Source organism: Hyposmocoma kahamanoa, unplaced genomic scaffold (genome assembly GCF_003589595.1).
Source record: "Hyposmocoma kahamanoa isolate Upper Pololo Valley unplaced genomic scaffold, ASM358959v1 63, whole genome shotgun sequence".
Lineage (NCBI taxonomy): Eukaryota > Metazoa > Arthropoda > Insecta > Lepidoptera > Cosmopterigidae > Hyposmocoma > Hyposmocoma kahamanoa.
In genome coordinates, this window is record NW_020653851.1 from 4,749,822 (window position 1) to 4,775,152 (window position 25,331).

The 25,331-nt window shown below is 33.2% G+C and overlaps 1 protein-coding gene across 3 annotated transcripts in view; it reads left to right on the forward strand.

Moving 5' to 3' along the window:
• LOC113229884 overlaps positions 1–25,331 on the forward strand; it is a 215,438-nt gene that overhangs the window by 164,521 nt on the left and 25,586 nt on the right. For all 3 annotated transcript variants that reach the window (XR_003310446.1, XM_026463570.1, XM_026463569.1), the window contains exons 4-6: positions 7,762–7,834; positions 14,931–15,098; positions 18,849–19,047. Coding sequence is in view for 2 of the 3 variants with exons in the window: in XM_026463570.1 (XP_026319355.1) it covers positions 7,762–7,834; positions 14,931–15,098; positions 18,849–19,047 (440 nt within the window). In the remaining variant the exon portion in view is untranslated. The remainder of the gene's footprint in view (positions 1–7,761; positions 7,835–14,930; positions 15,099–18,848; positions 19,048–25,331) is intronic.

The following is a 25,331-nucleotide window of genomic DNA, read 5'->3' on the forward strand; positions in this document are numbered from 1 at the left end:
TGACACCGTCGTTATTTCCAATTACCATAACACAAGTGCTTTATCTACTTACTTTGGGATCAGAGCAATGTACGTGATGTTGTCTAATATTAATTAATTTATTTATTAGCTAATAAATGATTTCTTTATTCACAAAAATATTTGTACAGAAGTAATAAATAGTTATACAAAGTTATTATTAAACTCTGGTGATCCAAACTAGGCACAAAATTGTATCTTAAAAATGTTATTTCAATAAAAAATAACAAACATAATTGGGCGTTGGTACTAAATAAGAGCAAGGTTTAAATGAATAAAAAAGAAATCGACTCATCCGAAGAACTGAGTCCGATGTGATTATATAACGAAAAGAGAATAAGTACGTTACGAGAATAATTTCCTTATTCAAATTAAGGCCTACGTAAAGATATTTTGAGAATTTAAATATCTTATTTCGTTTGAAAATATATAGTCGATTTGACATCCACAGCAAAGGAAGACGAACGAAATGTACTATGTTCTGAGAACAAGTAGTCTTGCACATAGATCTTTGTCCTAAAGATGAGTCGAAATTATGTAGAAAAATCCAAAAACATTTGCCTGTGACTACACACATAGTTTTCACATCATGAGCTTTGTCAATCTTGTTATATTCATAAATAAAAAGGTAGATATATACGCATGTTTACTTTTATTTACGCGTGGACTGCTTTTACGCGACCATGCGTCAGAGACGCACGTCACTGGTACTCCGGGTGCAGGCCAATCCTAATCCATTTCTGATCTGGGTGTTCTGAGTAATGCCCCAGAGCGAATTCCATTGGTCTGGTTATCTGGCACATTATTTTTATTAGTCACATTATTATTGTTAACGAACAAAAAGAGAGGAACGCAAACATCATGTTTTAACAGATGAAAAAAGACGAGAAGTAAGACAAATTCGAGTATATAGTAAAAATGTGAAAAGAAATAGCTAAATGTAATGCTTTTTTTTAAGAAGACTCAATATTCAGTAACGGTAAAACTCTTTGCGAAAGAGTTAGTCCAGAGAAGTAGTACCACCTCACCTATTTCTGCCGCCAAGCAGTATGTGAACATTATTGCGTTCCGGTTCTGCAGGGTAACGGTGCTAGTGGAATTACAGGCACATGGGACTTATCAACTTATGTCTCAGAGTGACAGGCGCAGTAGCAGTGCCCCTCAAATGGCACTTTGAATATTATAAAAAAATATTTGATTCTGATCACGAAGGTTAATTAGCTACTGGTTGCCTTAACATGCGTGACTGAAGTCAAGGATGTGTCAGTTTAATGAAATGTCTCAGCGAAACAACGCTGGCCATAATTCGATAGTCTTATCTAATTCAATTATATGTTATTTTACAATTAACTACCGAGTCACGATCTGCTTAATGAAATTGTGGTTTTGTGGCATGTAAATTATAGTATTATCTGTGAATGTATTCAGGTGACTCGGTTGTTTATAAGGTGTTCAATGTGGTATACCTGGCGAATTTTACGTAGAGTCGCTATAGCGACGTCTCTTAGTACAGCATTAAGTCGCGATTTTCAAAAATTTTTAAAATTTTTTGAATTTCGAAGTTCCATAATTTTTATTTTTTTATTATACCAAGTGACGGGATAAACAAGTCGTGCGGCTAGTGGTAAGCGATTCATAAATGCCAACTTGTAAAATATCGACCGATTTGTAAAAGATGTCAAAAAGTGTTCGTTCTTATGAGTGATATTTTAAGTTCATTAACAAGAACCAAAATAATCCTGTATTATCGCAGACTGGTTTATCATTTAAAAATTTCAAAAACCGTTACTATTGCAATTCACAATGATTCCTTTTTTCAGTTTAATTAAGTAATATTCTCAAATCATTTTCAATTTTCTTCACTCGGTTAGAGCAGGCAAGAACCGAAAAAAGCTCAAACATAGGCCAAAACCAGCCAGTGCTACGAGCTCATGACTTTTGCGGTATAATTTAATAAACATCTCGCTAATTAGTGTTCAGTTTACCTCGTTGAAGCCTACTGCGACCACAAATCTAGCGTATGTATCCCTAGATGTTACTCTCTACTTTTAAATATAAGACCCAAAGGTTAAAATCTCTTTTTTTCTTTTCTTCTATATTGATCATATTTAGTGCGTTTATTTTACACGTGTCTACACTTCTATGTTAATCACTCTTTCAGTTCTATTCATATTTTCCATTCACCTCCAACACCACATTTATAACTCGTGGAAGAAGAAGAAACTCTCTTTCATCGTTCTATATAAACATTTATAGGAGAAAACGTTGAAACCAATACCGCCTCTAAATGCAAAAGTAAACTTTCGGAAAATTAGTTTTAATTTAAAAACGCGAGGTTTATGGTATTGAGGCATGTCATAATTACGACAGGGAATACGTCTTAAGACAGGATAGTAAGCCCGTAAGTTTACATCCTGTATATCTTAATATTGAAATCGGAACAAAGGAAGTACTGTATTACCTTGAAGGATTGATTGGTTAACATAATGAGAGTGGAACAAAGGTGATTAATTAGATTATTATGGTCTGAGTTTGAGGCTTTAATCTATAATCAAATGGGCCATGGGTAAGGCCATAAGTGTTGTAGACTGTCCCAGTTTATAAGCAAACTGAATTTAATTCGTAAAACAATATTGTATTTCGTACTCCTGTAGGGCTAACACGACAGGGCGCGATTTGCGCGACAGCGATATAAAGCGCGAGATACTTCTCACATAGACAACTCGTGCTTTATGTCGCTCTCGCGCAAGTCGCGCACTGTCGTGCTAGCCCTATTGGTATAATAAAGACAAATGTGATCTTACGTGAAAATTAAGTATGTGATTTTTTTAACTCTCTGTTTAAGGATAAAAAGTTATCGACTAACGTTAACGATTACACTGAACGCCAACTGAGTAGCTACATATCGATACGATTATGGTGACGAGCGATCGAATGAAGGAATCGTCTATATAGAGGCCTTAAGGAACGGAAAAAAAGAGTCGTGGAAGTCGAGAAGAGAAGCCCTTGCCCAGCAGAGGGTCATAATAATAGACTAGTAGATGATAAACAGTACGTAATTCTTTTTAATATCAGCTTCAAACCGCTGTGATTGTTTTATGAAATAAGAGAATTATCAGAATTTAAACACTTAAATATTTAAACTATCAGTACCTCAGTTTAATTTGCGGTGTCTGCTATTACTGCAATCGTATTGTGATGAGAAAACTGTGACCGCAAAGGTTTAATTTTCTCATTGTAGACTCGTTTTCTGATTTGATGCTTTTTAACTCGCTTAGATAAAACTTGAACACCAATTACTAAATACTTTCCAAAACAGAAAATAACATACATACATCTACATCATGGACCAATGACTCAAAGATAATGGCTACACTAGGGTAACCTATCACAAACTCGAATTTCTTTTTTCCGAAATAACGTTTGTTCGAATTTTCTTTACCCCAAAAACCGAATTATAACGAAACCGTTGTCCATCAAGAAACAGAAACAATAGTAAAGAAAAGGGGCCAAAAACAATTACATTTAAATTTAGAATTTAAACATAAAACTAAAACTTAAAGAGACCATAAAATATATGCGAAAGAGATTTGTAGCGACTGCTGCGATTCGGTACAATATATATGATAAAACATAATGATATTCAGTACTTAAATATTGCAATATATTTACAACCTGTCAAAATTCTTAGTTGGAAATAGTACACTTCATCAAAGCTTCATAGTAAAAAATAGTGCTAAAAAAGAACGTCACAGAAAAAAACATCGTGAAACTAATGAAATGAAAAATTTAATAGTGATTTTTGTGCGCAGTGACACACAGTAGTCGAGGCCACCGCTCACTACGCCGGCGCCGGCGGTTCGTCGACCGATTGATTTTCTCGAATGTACTGAGAATTTGCTGTAGATATTTAGTATTATTTAATTTAATAGAAACAGTATAAAACATTTTTTTTGGCTTTAAAAATTCGTGTAAAAGCTTGTTGCTTGGAGACATAGCTAGAATGTGTAAACCAGAATAATTCGATAAGAATGAAACTGCTTATAAAAGCAGTTTCATGTATACGTATTAATTCAATTCCGAATTTATCTATACATGAAGTTCGATCATAATTATAAAGTTACGATCGAACTTCACGTATACATAAATTCGAGCACTGTAAGGGTGCTGGTGAAATTACAAGCACACGGGACTTTTCAACTTATGTCTCAGTGTGACGGGCGCAGTGGTAGTGCCAGGCGCACGACATGTTCGTCCCGTTCGTCGTTGTATTGTAAAATAAAAGAAATTCGTTTGATCATCAAATATAACATATTATAACTTTTTGAAATCCCGCAATAGTATAATATATTACGACTAAAATGATAACGTGTAGAAAATATAATCATAACTATTTTTAGTCACTTATTTTCTCTCTTAAGACGATTCCCATGATCAGTAGTGGAGTGTAAATATGTTGATTCGGTACTTTGACATTTTCTTACGTAGAAAATAAAGATAAGTTTGTATCGAGTTCTTATATATCTCTATGTTTCATCGCGATTCCGATATATATATATAATATTATATCTCTCGAAAATGATATTTTCGGATCGACACCGCATATATTTGTTTCGGAGCCATCGGTAACCAGGGGACCTTGAAACATTGATTCGTTTGAATAGACATATACGATTTATATCCAAAATTTATATTTGGTCGCTAAAAAAATGAAAAAAATAAATATAAGAATCCATACCAATACAAATAATTATAACAAAACCTATAAGGTAAATTTTGCTAGATCAACGCCTTGTTCCGTAAAATGTATTAAACATTAAAATCGTCAACAAGCATAATAATTCTTTTTTCCGAAGGCTTTGAAGGCGAACGTCTATATTTATTTGTATTTTGGAATTTCCGTTACTGCGTGTAATTACTGCAAATTATTTACAAGAAATAACACTAAGTAAATTGATTCTAATTTTTAAACAGGACAGAACTTAGTGACACCTTATCATTGATTAATGAAAATGTGTATCGAATTACGCATTTCCATTAAAAATATTTAAACTTTATTCACGATTTCTGTAGGTAGTCGTGATTCGAACGTTCATTTTAAAAAGACCAAAAATATAAACAAATATGGCCGACGGTCAGCAAAATATCAGGTTTGCCCCTGGTCATTCATTTATATAAAACCAATAACTTTGTTGTAATTTTACATCCAAGAAGTTTTGAAGGGTTCTGTGATGATAGTCAACGTTTTTACTTACGAAATAACAAAAGGGTTTATTGTCTTTGTATACTGTTATAAAAACAAACATCAGTATGCGGGTGAAGGTATATCAAGTACATAAAGTATAAGATTATTGGAGTATATTGGATAAATAATAATTAATCTCCCTTTATATAGAAGTAGATAGACCATAATAGACTTTAAAAAAAATCTTACCTTAAAAATACTTATAGTATTGAACAATAGATTCATCAAAACGTATGGATTTAGTACCTCGATGTATGGATGCGAGACCTGGACAATTACAGAAAAAGGGAGAGATTAAAGTCTTTTAAAATATGATGCGAAAGAAAATAACAAACGAAGACTTCTAAAAACAGTTAGGGAAAAGATGTGGTGTATGGATGCGAGATTATAGAATTTTAAAACAATGACGTTGGAAAATGTTTGGACATCAGTTACGTAACGACGAATTTATAAAAGTTATAATTGAGGAAAAGATAGAAATAAAGTATATAATAATAAAGATAGAGAGAAAAATAGCATTTTTGAAACAAATAAAAAAGAAGGTCGAAGTAAGCAAGTATTAAGAGGTCAAGCAGCTAGTTATGGATCGTGAGGAATGGAGGAGGCTCTACCTATAAGAGCACAGCTTTTAAATAGGATGATAATGAACTTATTAAACATACTTTACATAACCTACAAATCCACAATACATCTTACATCATTACTTCTAATGTCAAGTACATAAATAAAATGTCATTGTTAAATTCTACGTGTACCATGGAACATTGTATTGGTGATAATTCGACGTAAATCGTGTAATAATAATACGTGATACCTTACGTGACTTCGCAACTGCATATTAAGTTTCAATAAGTATATATTCAGTGTGACCTCTCAAGTGATACTTCTATGTAAAGAAATGTGGGTCAAGTTTTAGTTTAATAAGTGAAATAGCTGACATTTGTACCTAGGAATTGCTGATGACTACATAAATGCAAATTTATTATAAATGGTAGTACATAACTTGGTGATAGATACTGAGACTCAAATATAGAAAGATAGGAAAGTCTAAACGAAAGAGTTATGATAAAAATGGAGAACTGTTTAGAAACAAGAGGTATTGCTATTTAAATGAAGATGAAGAAGATCCTAGACGTAATAAGAGAAAACATGAATACAAACACAATATATACAACTTAGAGACTTGAAATTGCCGTGATAGAAATACTTACATTAAAATGCATAGAAAACGCATATATATACAGTTCTCTGTGAACCATTATATGATTGATAAATTACAATGAAAGGTGGAAGTAATTTCAATTGAAACAAATCACGCAAAAGCAATCCTTTCATTTCGATATACAGAATAAACTGTCTAAACGATTTCCACCACAAATACAAAATCAGAATGAAAAACACCAACATTATAAGTCAACTTTCGACAAGAGTTGAAGTAAAAACACCATGAATAGCAACTATATTCTAGTGTTGATATCAACTAAAGAAATTGTCGACAATATTTTCAAATATAAACTTTTTTTATTGCGTTATTTTTCTATAAAGCCTTGAAAGTGATCTTCCAAATTGGAAGCTACCTCTCATATAATGACAAAATGAGATTTTATATTTCTAAGTTGCAGGTTACTATTTTTTACCACCAATATCTGTTTAGAGCATTTATAATCTGTCGCGTACTTACTGTAACTCTTGGCCAACCAACAATCTTTACACTTATTTTTTATAACAAAAAAAAGAAATCGATAGAACTACGATAAAAGAATAGAAGATTGAACACTACAAGAAACGGCATATCCACAAAGGCAATAGAAATCTCTAATCTGTAAGCATTGCATGTTTTAGGATTCATCATGAATGTCAATGCCGTCGTCGAGGTTCTCAGGCCACTGCCAAGGAGAGATTTTGTGAACAATATTTCCAACGTTTCTCACTAGCAATACTAATGCAGGACAAATTCCAATGTTGTCATTCTGCAACTTGGTCACATGATAACCAAAATCTTATGACTTGGCGTAATTTATGATTATAGCTTTGTGTTTTACGTTTTCATCAGTTGTATTTTCTTTTTTCTATTTCCTGTGTTTATTAACTCTTTTTAGAAAACTATTTTAGTTTCCTTTCTATTGTGATGTGCTTAATATTAAGTTAATTTCGGCTAACGAACGTTGACTGCTATCTTCTTTACATCTGTTCTAAGCGGTAAGGTTCTTAATGTTGAATTAAAAATTATTTCTATTTTCTTTCTACGCCACTCCACTAGGATATAAAAGTATACAAACAAAGTGACATATCTGAATATAAATCCAACTAAATAATTCTTAAAATTTTTAATGCAATGTAAACAATGGAATAATATTTTTTATACGTCTACATTTTCTTGGCGCCAATCCACTCTATTCGAAAATCAAAACGATGGTTCGTGATTTGAATAGTACAACCACTTACTTTGAATAGGTAATATTGTTTTTTTATTGATTTTGTTTTTTTTTTCTTTGCAGAATCGGCTTATGCGGATTCGACAACCCACACAGAGATCCGAAGACAGATGAATTAAAGAGACACATAGGACAGGTAAATTGCACGTAACTAGCATTAGTATTTATTTTATTTATTTCGTTCCGTCACTTGATATTATAAAAAAAGTATTGAAATACACCGGTAATTAATAAAAATTAAAAAATAAGAATTAAAGGTGCTGTTGAAGAGTACGGGGAAATCAACCTTAACGTAAAGAAATTCAAGAATATATTACAGAAAAACTGAAGTAGGCAAAAAACAGACCCCGTGCACAATTGATACACTGAACATGCAGATCAATAAAAAAATACAATATCAAAGAGTATTTGCAACTGCCCAGTCCAGTTTGTAACAAAAGCCTTGTAATTTAATGTTTTATTTTAAGATTTAAAAAAATCCAATTTTGTGAAAAAGCAACATCTTAATAAATAATCCAAATAACTCATTAAAGTGTAACAAAAATAAGGTAGACGATTATTAAACTCAAAAAGGGGGTGATGGATATTGTAGACGAACGAATAATAATATATATATAAACGATATTGTATTTGAATGTAAACGATAACGTATACTCAAATACCCATTGCGGATTGAGATTCTTAACCTGCGCAAAGATAAAATATCCAAATCGTGAGTTAGGTAGCACCAAAAACAGATATGAGCTCACTAACAAATATGCAATCAAGAATTAGCCAAATAAGTCTATTAGAACAGAGGTACTGATTTTTTTGTGACGTTACCAAATCATCGATGACGTAACGGTGATTAAGAGATGACCATTAAAAAAAATTAAGATTCGTGCACGCCCACACTCGTAGTATCGCCTGACCATTACAGTAAAGCAATTTAGGCATGAGACCTCAAAACAAATGATTTTTTTCAACTGAATGACACCACGGAAATGATTGAAGTTAATGGAATAGTTACAATTATTTCATTCTGTTTTGTTTATCAAGTAATGTTTGTCATCTTCGAAATAAATTTAAGTGGAATATTAAACGATTAAATTAATGCGACAACCCAGAAAGGAAAAAATCGTTAAGTGGATCTAATGAATTTACATTTTTTCTATTCGAACAAAGTTACTTAAGCTTGTAGTGTACTTTTATTACAAAAGCAATGCCATTCAAGATATGATATGGAACAATCAAAAGCTCTTTAGTCAAATCTTAGTAGACTTATTTTTTCTGCACATAATCTGTTCGACAACATCTTTTATCTAAATACCTACATTCGTACCAATAAATCACAATGTAACCATTTCATAGGTAAACGATAATGGTAAAACGATGATAACTCTTGTGGATAATTTAGATCATATCTCCATGCTTCTGAGAATTTAGATCAGTCTCATTTTAATTACTACTGAAACATCTAATTATTTTTCTTCTTCGCCTGTGAAGAAAAAAACTATTCGCGCCATTTATATAGCATCTGATTATTTTTCTCTGATCTGATAGTTTTTAAATATTTTTATTACACATACACTGTGTATTTTTATTTACTAAACCAGACGGTATATAAATGACGCAAACAATTTTTTTTTCTTCATCGTGTAAAGTTGTCACAATTGAGAGAGTACCGGTTGCCAGTTCACAGTCGATATTCAGAGAGGTTAACTTGACCTTACCTAATCCACTTATTCAAGTTAAAGGTTATGTGTTTTGTAGGCGTTAATTGGTTTGGTAATAATTTGGTAGAACTATTCGTGTGGGTGGAGTCGAAATTAAAAAGTATAATCAAAGCAGTACAGAGCGACATTTCCTGATTTGTTTGTACATATTAAATAAATTAATAAAAATAAGTTTAAAGTCATTAACGCATAAAACACTTGTTGAAATATCACTTATACTAGGCAACGAAACTGTGAAAAAAGAAAAAGATGTGAAATCATTTAAAAAGATAGGTTAGACACATCTAACGTTAATTAATATACAAAACATACCCTACACCCTAATTTATACATAAAAAGATTAAACAATACAACGGATTACTTGTACAGGAACCATAAAATACGAAATTTCATTTACACTAGGCAACGAAATCGTGGAAAAGGAAAAATAAGACATGATGTCATTTAAAAAGATATATAATATGCTTACCTCGAAAGTTAATTAATATATAAAATATACGTAATAGTCTAATTTATAATAATTAAAAAGTTCAAACATTACAATGGTATCACTTGTACAGGAAGCAGAACAACAAGATACAAGTTACAAAATCAAGCATGTATCCATTGTAGTCGGAAACAAACAGACAATAGACAGTTTTGACATTCAACTGAGATGCTAACGAGCCGTCTAATACAAGGCCAAAGTGCGAATGCGAATGCGAATCGGGCCTAACGAAAGGACAAATGAAATCAGGCCTTACGTAAAAAGGAGTCGTAGGATTATAGAAGCATTATTCCGTAGTAAATGTATGTATAGAAAATGACATAGAAGAAGTTAAATGAATTGTTAACAATAAACGTACTTTTAATGCATAGGAAACACAAAATACAAACGTAAACGTAACTGCTACCAAGCAATAATATGAGCAGCACTGCGCTCCGGTTTAGAAGGATAAGGGTGCTGGTAAAATTAGTAATTTTTCAAATTTAAGGGATTTGTCAATTTATGTCTCAGAGTCACGGGCGCAATGGCAGTGCCCCTAAGATATTTACGATTTAAAGCTCTGAGTGGCACTGCAACTGTTATGGATAAACATGTCGCTTACCACCAGGTGCACAACTGTTCGTCCCGTCACTTGGTATTAAAAAAAAGTAATACAAAATTAAAAAAAAAAGTCTTTTGTTAAAATTATCATATCATCGCTTAAGAAACAAAATAGAGTTGTGTCTATTAAACATTGACACAATAGACAAAAATAAATCGAACGCGAACTGTTTCCCTTATTGTGGTGAATGGATAAAAAGCGCTATTTGATGATCCTACTTTCAGTTGATGATACGCGTTATATACTAGTCGTTTGTTTTGATTTTGAAAGATGTATGTCAGGATCGTAGCAAATGGAAAGCTGAAATCTCTGCTTTCTATAATGGGAAGTGGGCGTGAAATGTGTTTATTTATCGCTACTTTTCAGGAATGCTAAAATGCTAAATTTTATTTGTGGTTGTTAACCATATTCCTGATTAAATAGATGCTTTTGAGATTGGCCACTATTCTACAAAGCCATTGATATGTATAGTGACGTGTATATTATATAGTGACGTGCAGCAACATTTATGAATTCGGTTTTGAAAGTATTCGCGAAAACCCTAAATTTTTCCATATCCCTGTCTCTATTGCGTTGTCTGCCAAATTTTTACCACCTTATTTTTGTAAAAAGCCATTTGATTTATATTTTTATTACTATTATCTCTGTCGTATGTACTCGATGATCATATTTAATCAAATGATTTTTCATACGATCAATCTCAAGAAAATATTCAAGATTAGGTACCATTAAAAGTTTCGTCTTCTGCTTTATAAATCACACAGAATTTACAAATATATGGGGAACATGGGAAAAATTAATAGCTTTTAGATTTTGACAACACATAAATTGAACATTTATTTTTATAGAACAAATGTTAGCAAAGTTTAAAATTTTATTTAAAATTTAGGGACAGCCCAGTGTCGGCAAAAACTTTATTGACCCATATATGATTTTTCGTAATTTTAAGTAGACAAAAACACCAATTTTCGATGCTTAGTAAAGATGGACCTGAACGAATATTTAATGGGATGCCTTTAAACATCAGCGCGGATACTATAGAGTTTTTACGGTTGTAAATAAATTACATATGATTCTTCCGTATCGCTAGCAAAATTTAGCGAATAGTCATTTCAACATGCATACTGACTATCATTAATCATTATTATATTCTATTGTGTCTGTTTATTGGTTGTCCGTTGATTAGCTGATTCTTATAAGCTTTCCTATCTCATATTTCAGTATCTTTATCTATTTCCGCGGCCAAGCAGTAATGTGAGCATTACTGCGTTTCAGTTTAGAAGGGTAAGGGTGCTGGTGAAATGACAGGCACATGGGACTTGTTAACTTAAGTCTCAGTGTGACGGGCGCAATGGCAGTGCCCATAAGATCTTTGCGATTTAAAATTCTGAATGGCGCTGCAACTGTTGTGAATAGGCGAGTCGCTTACCACCAGGCGCACAGCTTGTTCGTCCCGCCACTTGGTACCATAAAAAATAAAACAAAATCTATTTCCCAAAATAAAATATTTTCTAAAAACTCAAATTTATAAAATTCATTGTTAGGTGCAAATGTTGCTGTTTGAAATCGGACATTAAAAACAAATCTTCCATTGTTGAGCATTGTAAATATCATTTGTTTTTGCTTCTTACGCTAAAGAATTTTAATGATAAATTCATTGAATCATTAGTACTATTGACAAACGTATTTTTTGTTCTCTATTTGTACACATCAACTGCAACGTAAATAAATAAAGGCCGGGAGCTTAATGAGAATAATACGAGAAAATTTTATTACCCGTATCTAATATTAGTTCTTGGATCAAAGCGTGCGTTCAAATGTTTTATGATTTATGAACTAGAGGTCACTTGCCTGCGCACGCTCTGGTTCCAATTTTGAAAGGGTTTATATTGTAATTCGATATGGCTTGTGTTTTATTTCGTGATTTGAATGCGAACAACTTTACAGTGATTGCAGAGACATTTCAAATACTATAAGTTTATAACACTGTACCAATACTTGAAAAATCATACAATAATGACTTTCCGTTTCTATTTTTAATTTATCATTCAATTACAATGTGCAAATAACATTCTCGAAAACGTTTTATGAGGCTAGTTCGTGTAATGATAGAAAGCCGTTTGTCTCTGAACTAGTACTAGAACTTTAGTACCGTAAGCCGAAAATCTAACCAGTACACGTGTACTTATGTTGTCCAATGTTGGCCAACTCGATGAATTCATTATGCACGCGCGGGCGCCGCTCAGGCATTCAAGACTGACGTGCGACTGGGCCGGGTTTCGTCAACGCTTGCTACACTTCCCACTGCCGGCAATATCTGTTACTATCCGCCTTTGTAATTAGAAACTGTTTACATATTGTTGGGTAGGAACAAAAGGCGAATTAGGAGATTTATCTTTCTATCCGTAATATTATACGTGTATATTTATAGAATCTTTATTTCATTTAGTTGCTATGAGACGTAGCGGGTGTACCTCAAGGTGCATTCTAAGGACCTAAACTTTATAAAATCTCTTATCCGAATCATGTCCCACTGCATCAAGCATTCAGAAATATTGCAAAATATTCTCCCGGACAAAATACGAGGCACCTCGCATTTTTGGAATACAAAAATATTGTTTTCATCGAAGAAAAGATTTTCCCCATTTTGTAAATCCAAATTCTCAACAAGGATTTATGGAAAAGACGTTTAGTATACTAGTTTCAATATTGCTATATAAATTAAAAAAAATAAATTGCTATAATGGTTTTTGATCAATCAAACATTGTTTAAGCTACTACGCAGTTTCAGCTTAGGGTACTTCAGTACCCTAAGCTGAAACTGCGTAGTGCCTGAAAATGCGTAGTGGCTCGAATTATGTGTACTATATAATATAAAATAATGAAAAGTAAATCCAATATACTTATCGATTTTGCTGTCAAAACTTATTATTATCCTATATATTTCATTACGTGGCCAAGTTACCACATTTCCTAAGCAATACCCACTACCGGGAATGTAGGCAATTAAAGCGAGCCAGGATACATGTCATAACAATAATTAACGCCATCAAGACGCAGTTAACTAAACAGGTAACACTTTTGAAATGATTACTTTAATTATTGATGGAAATGTTAACCAGCTTTTCCTTTCAGTATTTATAGGTCATAAATCCAAAATGATAGTCGATATCAAAAGAGCTGTTCTATATTTATAATTGAAAAATTATACAAAGATTGCAACGTAACCTATATTTAACTTACATAGAGGATGAGGATCTCCAAAACTATCCGTAAGGGTAGTTGTTAATGACTATGGTAGAATTAGTTGAAATGACAAGAATTTTTTATCAAGCAACCACCAAAATGAGATTAGTAGTTCATAAAAATAAAGACAATTTGAAAGTTAATTGCGACTAATGGATTTCCAACCAGATAAAATATAAGACACTAACGAATAAGGAAATATCTCCACCAAAACACATTCGTCAAACTGAATACCAACAGATTTATCAGATCAAACGCTACAGTGTGTATGCAACATTTGCTTTCTAAAGGACAAGGTTGCACAGTCAAAGGTTACCTGTCATTGCTATAGTCTCGTTCAAACGTATTATTACTACCTACCCTTGTTATTAAAAGTCTCAGGAACTGATAATTCGATAGAACAAGCAATAAAAAATAGCTTGTTGTAATTGGATAATGCTTTGCCTATAACTAGAATGGACAACAAGATTAATACTAAAGTTTTTACGGTCTCCAAATTGTACCGCGTCATCCATGATCTCAATCTTCATTTAGTCATTATTTGTGCCATCTTCCGCGTTTTATACAAATATTAATTTAATTCTTAAAATTTAAATTTCCGTAACAATGGCTCCGTTTTGATATGCACCAGCGATATAAAGGCTGCTGATGTCATAGTTCAAATGCTTATTGGAACCTATTCTATTGTTGTACTCTATAACATGTCATAAATCATAAGATGGATGGTGTTAAAATAATAAAAACTGTAACGTCTTGAGCCATTGACCTTGTATCTGTTGATCATAAGATAAGAGCATCAATCATGACGTCACCAGTAACCGTTTTTGTGTTGAAGACAAATGCCCAATGTTTTTGTACTAAAGGTGATTGTCCGAGTGTTCAATTTGTAAATTAAAATGTAAATTTCATTGTTTGCATTTGAAGATAATGTTGATACTAAACACAATCATACACCAAAATGTAAACGAGATTGTAAAGTTGAATCAATGGAAACGGTACTTACAAGAATTTCAATTTAGTCTATTGACTTTTACATTTAAAGGTGAATGGATTATAATAATACATTCCGAAAAGACAAATAGTAATAAATATTATAACATTTTAGATTTTTGCCCAGATAATACCTTAGACAGCGAAAGATGATGTCGTTTTTCTTAACGGAATATGTATTTTATTGTTTTAGGGCGTCAAAATAAAAATGGACGATGCCGGCAATATACTCATCAGGCGCTATTCCAAGAGTAGCGTGTTTGTGAAGAGTACAGCAGCGACTAGCAACGAGGAAACGGCGATAGGACAGGACATAATGAAGCTGCCGGGATACTCGTTGGAACAGGAGAAAATATTCAAGGTAAGAGAATTCCTACGACTGTTGTTATCCTTTAACATCAACTGATGTAACCTACATCTGTAGACACGTAGAAACTATATGAGTTTTAAGATAAATCTATCTTCAAACTCATATAGTTTCTTTAGATTAGAGTCTAATTAGAGTCTAGAGATTGAGTACATTCCATATGAATCTAAACACTTCGAAAATAATGTGTTATGAACTTGTTAAGTTAAAAAGTTCTAATTTTGTGTTAAATTTTATTGAATCAGATTCAGCAACATTTAGTATTATAGAAAGCAATTATGTATATTCAGTGTGTAATTTGTCACAGATTACCATGTTCGGTAGTCAAATTTCAATAGATGCATCTAATTATACAAATTATAACAATCTGCATTTACCCTTCTTCTTCCAATTGCAGTCTCTTTACTTAACCATTGCCTTCCAAGAAGTTAAGTTCATTCGATTCTAATCCCTGTTCTGTTCTGTATAAGGGCTTGTTAGGTAATAAATTAGAAGATCGTGCTAGTAGTTTTCTGAAAGCAAATGAGTGTTTACGAGTAATAATTTTCTGTTGAGATGGTAGCACTTATGGAGCACGATGTCGAAACATGCTCTATTAATTTCATCGTTGCTTGAGCAACCCTATAGCTTGTTTAGATTGAGTCTGTTTTGATGGTAAAAGTTGATTTCCGTGTGATTTGCATATTTAAGTAGTATTTTCATTTTAACAAATACCGATGTATTTTCACTGTCCTTTCTAACGATATCCTGGATCGTTGAAATCTGTCAGTCATTTAAACAAGACACGCAGTCATAACTTCACATGAACATTAGTGACGATTTCTTCACTTGTCACTCCCCCATAATTTCCGTATATGTCGTCATTACTAAATTCAATAATCAGCGAGCCACCGTTCGAAGTGAACATTACTCTAATGCGCGTTGCATTGTGCTGCAGTCATTTGTGGTCCATCACGACCGCCTCAGGCATGGTTCACATTGACCATGACATTGCCACATAATTTCTTTTTCGTTGACGCGCAAAGGTGCCTACTAGTTAAAAATCTTCAAATTCATCTTTTTATTTTATTTCTCTTTAAACTTCGTAGTGGTTTCTGTCATCTTGTTTTATTGTAAGTTTTTTATTTGCCAGTTGGACTATTTTTCTATCAATAATTCGAGTCTAGTAAATTTTGCAATTCAACCATTTCATATTTTCGCTACTCAAAAGATACATACTCGTAACAACGCAACTTTTGAATCATTCTATTCGATTTCTCTAAACGATCTTATTTCCTGCTTGAAATGTACCAAATTGATTAATATATTCGGCACTAACTACTCTTTACGTAAGTCGGCGAACAATGCTAGAAGATAGCGCCATCAAGTAAGGAAAAGAATGGTCATTGCTTCACTTATTTGTTTGCATCCGACTATTTCCTTGGGAGCAATGAAAGCGAATTTGCAGAAAGTAAAGAGCCTATTGTCCGCGGGCAAACCGAACCTTAAACAAAGACTCAAGTCTCAATTAATAGCTATTGTGATAACTATTTCATGTCTATTCGGGGTATTGTAATAGATATTTGCGTTATGCTTAGTTAACTTAGTATTTGTGTTTTAGACACGATTCAGTTTTCGATATCATCTCTTGCAAACATATTTATTACAACGGGTCACGAATTTACATTGACGGTGGTATTTGCGTAGAAAATTATTATAATACTTATATTTTACGCTGCAAGCTTCAACACTGAAATTGTTTTCAACGAATCAAGATGGAACATTGCATTAGTATCTCGTATTTAAAAGCATTCATTAAAAATACAATTTTGTCGAAACAATACTGAGTGTTGAAATTGGTTGATCCCTGAGATTTTTATGTATGATCTGCTTGTTCCCACACTGAATTCCCTTGTGACCAAAATAATAATAAACAATGTTATCATCTTAGGCCATGTCACCTAGCTGCTTTAATACAGGTTTAGAGGTCTTGATTCCTACGCTTTTTTCTTATTATGGAATACCTACACTGTTTGTTATAAAAATATATTGTTGAGAGTTAAAGTATAAAACTTTGACAATAAGCTACGTGAATTTTGAAACGTCAACATATTTTTTATAAATTATCCCATTCATAATTTCCAACTATTGATTTCACGTTGTATATGTAAACATACTATCAAAATTTCTGTTTTAACCCGCAAAGTAATCTTAAAGTACAATATAATTCATCATGGATGAACGTTTCCAATTAACTGTAGACGTAACAATGCTATAAGACAACAATGGAGATACGGCCATTCCGGTAATGATTAAAACTCCCAAAACAGATTTGCTGCAATCAATAAGAACAAGGATGATATTTCTTCTAAACCATTCGCATCCATCACAGGTAAATGGACAAACTTAGACGAATTATTAATTATTTATATTTATAAATACTTACAAATATTTAGAAAGCCAAGGTTAGAATCACTACAATCAGATTTTTTTTATAAATATATTATTCTGAAATCCATAAAATAATAAGTTATAAAGATATGACTATTGTACAAAATAGGAACACGTGTAAAAATACTATATACCTAATAATACTCTAATTTGATCGTGATGCAGCTACTGATTTTCTTCCAATTCATTTAATATTAAATTCCAAAACGTCTGATTGGTTCGTCAGTTTTTCGTAACTGTTCTAGATTAGTAAATTCCCATAAGCCGGATTCAAGATCTGATCGATGATATCGAATTACTCGATGTCTACCGTCGTTTGACGTCTTGATGCAAGACTGCAGAGTGCACTGATTATGTAACGACTTCATAAGTCTCGTTCGGTTTCGGTGCATCTACCTGACTTGCATTTTCGAGATCAGTTTTGGGTAACCGCGTTGTGAAAGTTGACCGATGTCTTCTTCTTCGTCTTTTATCTATAAATTTTTATCTCTGGAATTCTCATCTTGTGGAGATTGATTCTTTTCATCGTTGATTGTCTCGACATTGACTTTCAATTGCTGAGTCGGCATTATTCCTTATTTAAAAAAATATTTTTTGAATTTTTATAAGTACACATGGCACATTACACAACCAAAAAGAAAGCTGAATATACATAATATTTATTTACTACTAAATAATATATTTTAAATTCTTCGTGAAACTGCTCGTCATAGCACAATTGTTTTTTTTTTTCTACCTCTATTATCTATTATCGCATTAAGTTTATAAAAAGTTATTGACATTACTTTTTTTACTTTTCTGTCGGCGTGTGTTCTACTCAGGCTTCCATCCATCTTTTGTTTTGTTTGTTTGATCGACGATTGTCTTTTCATTACTAAGTGTTGCTCCGTTTTGTAACACTTAATTCGATAACATCTCGATACATTGATTAATCTATTGGTCCATCCGTCTGTTTGGACTACTTTCGTTGTGTATGTTTAATTAAAACTATAAAATGCTGGACGTTTTTCTCCATACTTCCTCTCTATTATAAATCGATTTGTCACGATCGATGTCTTTGACGGTTTCTTTCAGTGTTTATTTTGCTACTTGAGCGAATAGATTTAGTTAGATTTAGTTAGAATAGGGTTAGTTTAGTATTTTTCTTATAATTTTATGCAGATTTACCAATGTCACCACATTGTACTTTAAAACTTCAGTCGTAAGTTAATTATAAATTCTATTATTCTACCCGTTCAATTTCGTCTTTATGCGATTTTTATTTTGTGGTTTACTAATATTTTGTCAATAACTTTATGTTTTACTTGTTCCCAGTTATTCGATATGAAGAAATTCCAGTCAAATGTGAACAGAGAACTACGGAGGGCATATCCCGACCGCCGAAGGCTGGAGACGCAATGCCTTAGTGCAATAGCTTTCGTCAAGTCAGAAAGTGACTTGCTGGAGTGTCCCATCTGGGTAATGATCATCAACGTCGTGGCTATGGACATGCTCAAATCTAAACTGCCACCTGGTAAGAAATTTATTTATCTACAAAAAGATTTCTAAGATCATTTGGATCAATGTACGTTTGGGACACAACGAATAAATTTTAAACTTCTTAATCGAAATGTTAATAACAAAAAATATGCTTTTAATACTTACTCGTACTATTTCATTATACTAAAATATTTACAACAAGTGCAATGTGCTCGAATAGAGCACCTGTAACAAACAGGTCAATTTCACAATTTTGACTGTCTGTCTGACATATTGACCTTGTCTGCAATTTTATTTCGCACTATATTTTTAATGTTACTTGATCCAAATCAGTTTTTGCTTATCAAAAATAACTTTTTATATTTTAGAATTGAGAAATGCGTTTGATTACATACTTGTTAAGTAGTTGAATCGTTTGTACATTTTTTACGTACATAGTGTTTACTAAGTACTACCAACTAAAGCATTTTTACAAGTTACTACTACTAACTATTAAGTAAAATATGTAAACTTGCATGAGTGTACGTTGAAAGTTTTCTTATTATAATAGGCGAGTTACATGGAGCTGTATTGATTCCCTATTTTTTTACTTACATCAAGTCACGTTTTATCAACGAACGCTACCAATAACTCTTGAAATAACCTAACAAATAAACGAAACTGGTAACAAAATGAATCATTAGTTCTAATCCTTGAACTGTTTCCTAATAAATTAATTATGACAACTAAAAGCTTAGTTCAGTATCCGTGTCAAAGCTTCTAAAGCTATTGATTAGGAATGCTGTTCAGTACCTAGAAACCTGCAATAATTAATAGTGCAAGATTTTTTCTACACTATAAGAAAACATTAATGAAACAAAGAGATAAAAGTATTACTATTTATTACTATATATATTATTACTATAGGGTTCAATAAATTTTCCTGTCAGAAAAAGATGTGCACAAATTACTACAACTAAGGTTATTCTTTTTAAATAATGCCTGTACCCTGGTAGTGATGGATACACACATATTTAGTTCAGTGTTGTAAAAATATCTCTCCACAAACAATACAATTAGCCATAACCGCTTAACTTAGTACACGGTTTAGCATACACAGTTAAACTGTAAATGACGATACTGCGGTATGACTTAATGAGTACAGTACATAACTAGCAAATTTTGAGGATATTAAATTACTGCTTTTACAACATATAATGGCGCATGTAATGTGTTTAAGTAAAAAGTGACGTGCTAGTTTGTCACGATTGATTGCAATTTGAGCGAGTATGTGTGGTTCACTACCAAAGAAGAAGAACTGCTAATCGTATTTGGACAAAACTGTGAGGAAATGTCAAATCCATTTATAATTGGTTCATGAAACATGTTCTTTTGCACTGAACTTTATTAGACAATGGGCATAATTTGTCTTTATCGTAAGTCTAAATAAAAGAACTTACGATAACGTCGAGTGCAAATGCTACCACTTAATAATAGCTGCAGTCTTATTTATATTAGTAAGGAACTGGATCCGGCTTAGAAGTCGACCTTGGGCGTATGTACAATAAATAATTGTTGCTTTCTATGAGTGGGCTTGCTTGGCGACAATTTATTTGTGTCTTAATACCTTATACTAATGGTCATGTTCTACATTAACTATAAATCATTGTAAATGAGCAAATTTAATATTTGTTATGGCATTTGCATCGTTAAGTCTAGATAGTAATGTCTGAAATAAAACTTCATCCATTACTTGTAAGCAAAGTCGTAAGTACAAAATTCATTACGTTTATTATTGATCGTGTACATATCATCAAATATATATATATCAAATGTAATTCGCCAAAATAAAAAAAAGAAAATTCTCTTCGTGTCTACATTCAGCTCTTATAATTTTTCCCGTGCTCAAAGGAACCCTATTAGTAATTGAAAATCCAAATAATTAACATGTTGAATGCGTATAAACATTTAAATAAATCTTTTATTTTTACAAAAGTTACGTCTATTTCATTACTTCATTGTCATTACAAAAACCATTTCCGTACGAAAAACCAAACGACTAATAAATTTTATATCTGCTTTACAAAAACCATGCTATAATTTTCGCAATGTTCAACATACATTGAAGCGTTACTATAGAACTTCAAAAGTAAGCTCTATTGAACACAAAAAATGGAAATATAATAAATTTGCCTCGAATAAAATGGAGGCGTGTTTTTGCACAATAATCGATGGAATCCGATATCATCCTCAAGTTCAATGCAAACAAGTATTTAGACACGATTTATACAAATAGAATTAAAGATATTTAAGTACATTAAGTTTTTTTATTTTCAAAACACTTCATTAAACTAAATGATTGAGAGGTGTCGAAGATATTGTTAATAAAACGAATACATTTTCTTTCTTCTAATGTATAGCTAAGAATTAAAAATGTCTGTATATTTTGATACTAATTATTATTGATTTACACGAGCTTTTAATCACTTGTACACTGCAAATAATACACGTGTACGATTTTTTCACACGTATATGCGTAGTCGTTTGACTATGTTTATATGATGACGTATGATAGCAATCTGCCTCACAACTGTCTTTGTGTATAATCTAATATATGTAGGTTACAGTACACTTCCCTGTGGAACACTAAATCAAGCTGAGAATTTCATACGTCTTCGAAGAATTTTCTAAACGAAACATTTTTTTTTTATATAAAGATCTACAGGCTTTCGCAACACAGTACAATATATTTTTATCATCTAACCCGGCTTTATAATATCGAGAGAAGTTGACCTGCAAATTCCGTTAGCGGCGTTTAAATAATTTTCCCTCTGCGACTATGCGACTGTTCTCTACTCATCGACCCTGACTCCCATAACTTTCGGCTCTGTACAGGTTTTAACCAAATCCACAAATGTGTGTATAATATGTAATATAAAGTATATTTTACAACAAATAATCCGCTGATTAAGACGAAGAGTGCAATAGTTCAACGTGGCTCCGTGTTATCGGCATGTTCCTGGATTTCCTATAGCACGCCTACGGGCTGAAATGTCCAGAAGCTTTCGTCCACCTGGGCGCCCTCAGACCCGCTAAAATTGCCCGCTTATAATTATTAAGAAGATGCATGGATTGCCTTATGCTTTGTGGTTTAAGTATCCAAAGTAACTACATTTTCCCTAACAACTCTGTCAATTCTATGTTTTCGTAATAAATACTTTACAAAACATTGATTGCATTACTCACGTTATAACGTTAACAATAATATTATAGGGTTAAGAGCCTTCGCTCGCTCTTTTGACCAATAACAGTTTAGTCAACATCCGTTGTCTTCCTCTATCACGGTCATCTGTTGTTGTTACTGATAGTGTCATGGAACACCCTGCGGCATTTTGATAAAGGATATATTCCGAAGGACGGATCTCTAGAGGACGGATTTTTTTTCAACAACGATCACACGTTATGTTTGTTACAATATTTATTTTTATGTTATAAATGACGAAATTAACAAGTAGTCAGTAGCAGTGGCACACGGAGCTGCTAGGATCTGAGGTGCATTACAACTGCACCCGTCACCCTGAGACATGAAGTTGACACGATGCATGTGCCTGTAGTTTTACTACCACCCTTTAGAACCGGAACGATATTGAATCACTGTCTTCTAGGAGAGATTTTGCCTCCCCATGTCTGTTCTATCGCCTGTACAATGGCCAATGTTCTGAAGAACTGCTTGACATGATGCCAACAGCAACATTTTATCATCGCACCGCTCGCCACCGGCAGGGAGTCCATCCTCACGCTCTGGAACCGAGTCGATCTCGTACTGTATGGTTTCAGAGTAGCTATCTCCCACGTACAATTAGGTTGTGGAATGAAGTCCGTGTTGGGGGTTCCCGCAGGAACACAGCATGGAGTCCTTCAAAAGGAGTTTGAGAAGAGTCCTAAAGGGTTAACGCGCTCGTGACGCCGCTGGTGATGCATGCGTTCATTGGCGACAATGACCGCTTTCTATCAGGCGAGTCGTATGCTTATTTGCTACCTACATAATATAAAAAAGTGATAAGCCTCGCATTACTACTTGGCGGCAGAAGGAGGTATTTATAAGGACTTTTCTCTGGAGGGACTCTTTCACATGGAGCTGTACTGGTACTAAAATATTCATAAATAGCATAAACCTTTTCAATAATTAGATGCGGCGATCCAGCAAGCTATATTCGTACCACAGAAACCACAACTTCTTCATTACATGCAGCAAAAACTAAAATCAGGAAATAATTTTGCCCAGCGCATATCATTAGTTTCTACCAATTAATAATAAAATTAAATTAGGTTACGTGTTTGTTACGTTATATATACTACATAAATACGTATATTATAGTGGTACCGATTGTACAGTTGCAATGCAAAATAAGCATATGTACTACATGTCACGAAATTAAAATTCTATTTTCATTTGACGACCACCGTGGTCGAGTGGTTTGTACACCGGTTTTCATGGTGTCATCTCTGAGGTGACATCTCTGAGGGTCCCGTATTCGATCCCCGACCGGGTTAATGTTGAAAAAATAACTTTTCTATATTGTCTCGGGTCTGGGTGTTTGTGGTACCGTCGTTGTTTTCGATTTCCATAACGCAAGTGCTTTAATTACTTACTTTGGGTTCAGAGCAACGTATGTGATGTCGTTTAATATTTATTTATAGAGAAATGTGAAAAATAAACCAACTAATCGATAAACATGGAGATTCATGAAGATTTTCATTTTTATTTCGTGTCGTTTCGCGTATAATATGTGTATATTACTACAGACAAATGTAACTGTAGCACTTAAGTAGTAACGCAATTACGTAGTCATGGGAAATATCACTTTTTCAATTTTATACACTCATCCATCGATCTAACGACAACATACACATCCCACTCCTGCGCACTGGTCTTCTCTAAAGCTAAAAAACTCATAAATCGCCTTTGGTCTGTGCGCTGCAGTGAGGTGTATATGCCTTGTAGGATTGCATAATAGGCTACTGCAATACGCATCCCGCAACTGCTCTTTCGTATTTATGTGAGGATGTGCCCTGTAATACCTAGTTGAAAACTGTGTTTTTTTAAAATGTTTTGCACTTATGTTACAAATACTAATAAACTGTATCATAATGTACCAAAAGATACAAGCTTGACATTTTCACAAAAACTACTTCTGTATAAAATATATCCGTCTCTATAAATGCATACATTATCGAAAAGTTATTATTAAAGGCTGTATTCTTATTGCAATAAAGTTTAATGTAGGGGCAATAAACACATAATGTGACGTTGTTAACCAGTTATTAGAATAGTTCCGCATATTCTGTTCAAGCTATAAATGTATATAGAGTAACTACTTAATTGAAATTTGATTTCTAAATGTTAATGGGAGTCAATAAAGAATTGCTTAATTCACGTATGCCTGCGGCTTATGTACGAATTTGTGAATAGTATGTAAAGCATTTCCTTACAATTGTTTTCTTAATTACAGGTTTAAGAATAAATAATATTTTTTATTACTTATCGATGGCAGCGAAGTAACTCATCTAAATATTAAAAACCGAAAAAATCGTGCTAGCCCTATAGTAAGGCTAGCACATGAGGGTGCGACTTGCGAGACTAGCAGTATCTCGCGCTTCATGTCGTTCTCGCGCAAGTCACACCCTATCGTGCTAGCACTGCAGGATAGATACAAAAAAGACCTCAACAGTTTGTATATGATAGTAATCAATTACCGGCAAATGCGCGAAACCGGAATCATCCCCTAGTTTGCCTCCCTTCGAGGTGAAATATTTTCTTCAAATTTAAATGAGACCAATAGCGAGGTACCCTCTTTTCAAAAAGAAAAGAATCGTCAAAATCGGTTCCCAGATAATCGCGGAACATACACACAACAAAAATACATTCGAATTGAGAACTTCCTCCTTTTTTAAATCGGTTAAAAAGGGAATGGTTCGAAGGTTTGGTTACCAAGAAAGATGATCGTTATTCGATAAAAACGTCTCAGCCTTTTGTTGTTTTCGACTCATCTAGCAGTAAAGCCCCTCGCTCATGCTTGCGTGGAAATGACACACAGAATGATGGCCACTTGCGAAAACCCGAAATATGTCACGTGTAAACAAAATATAATACCTCTACATAAATTAAGGGTGCAGTCACACAAGCTGCAACGGCAAAATATCAGTTGGAATACTTTAGTGTTAGATTTTGATTCAGCCGTCTACCAAATTGCTAATGCAGCCCGCTTGGAGCTGCACGCTTACAATTTCTACAGAAAACAAATGCATAAATTTAAAACAACAATCACAGAATCACAT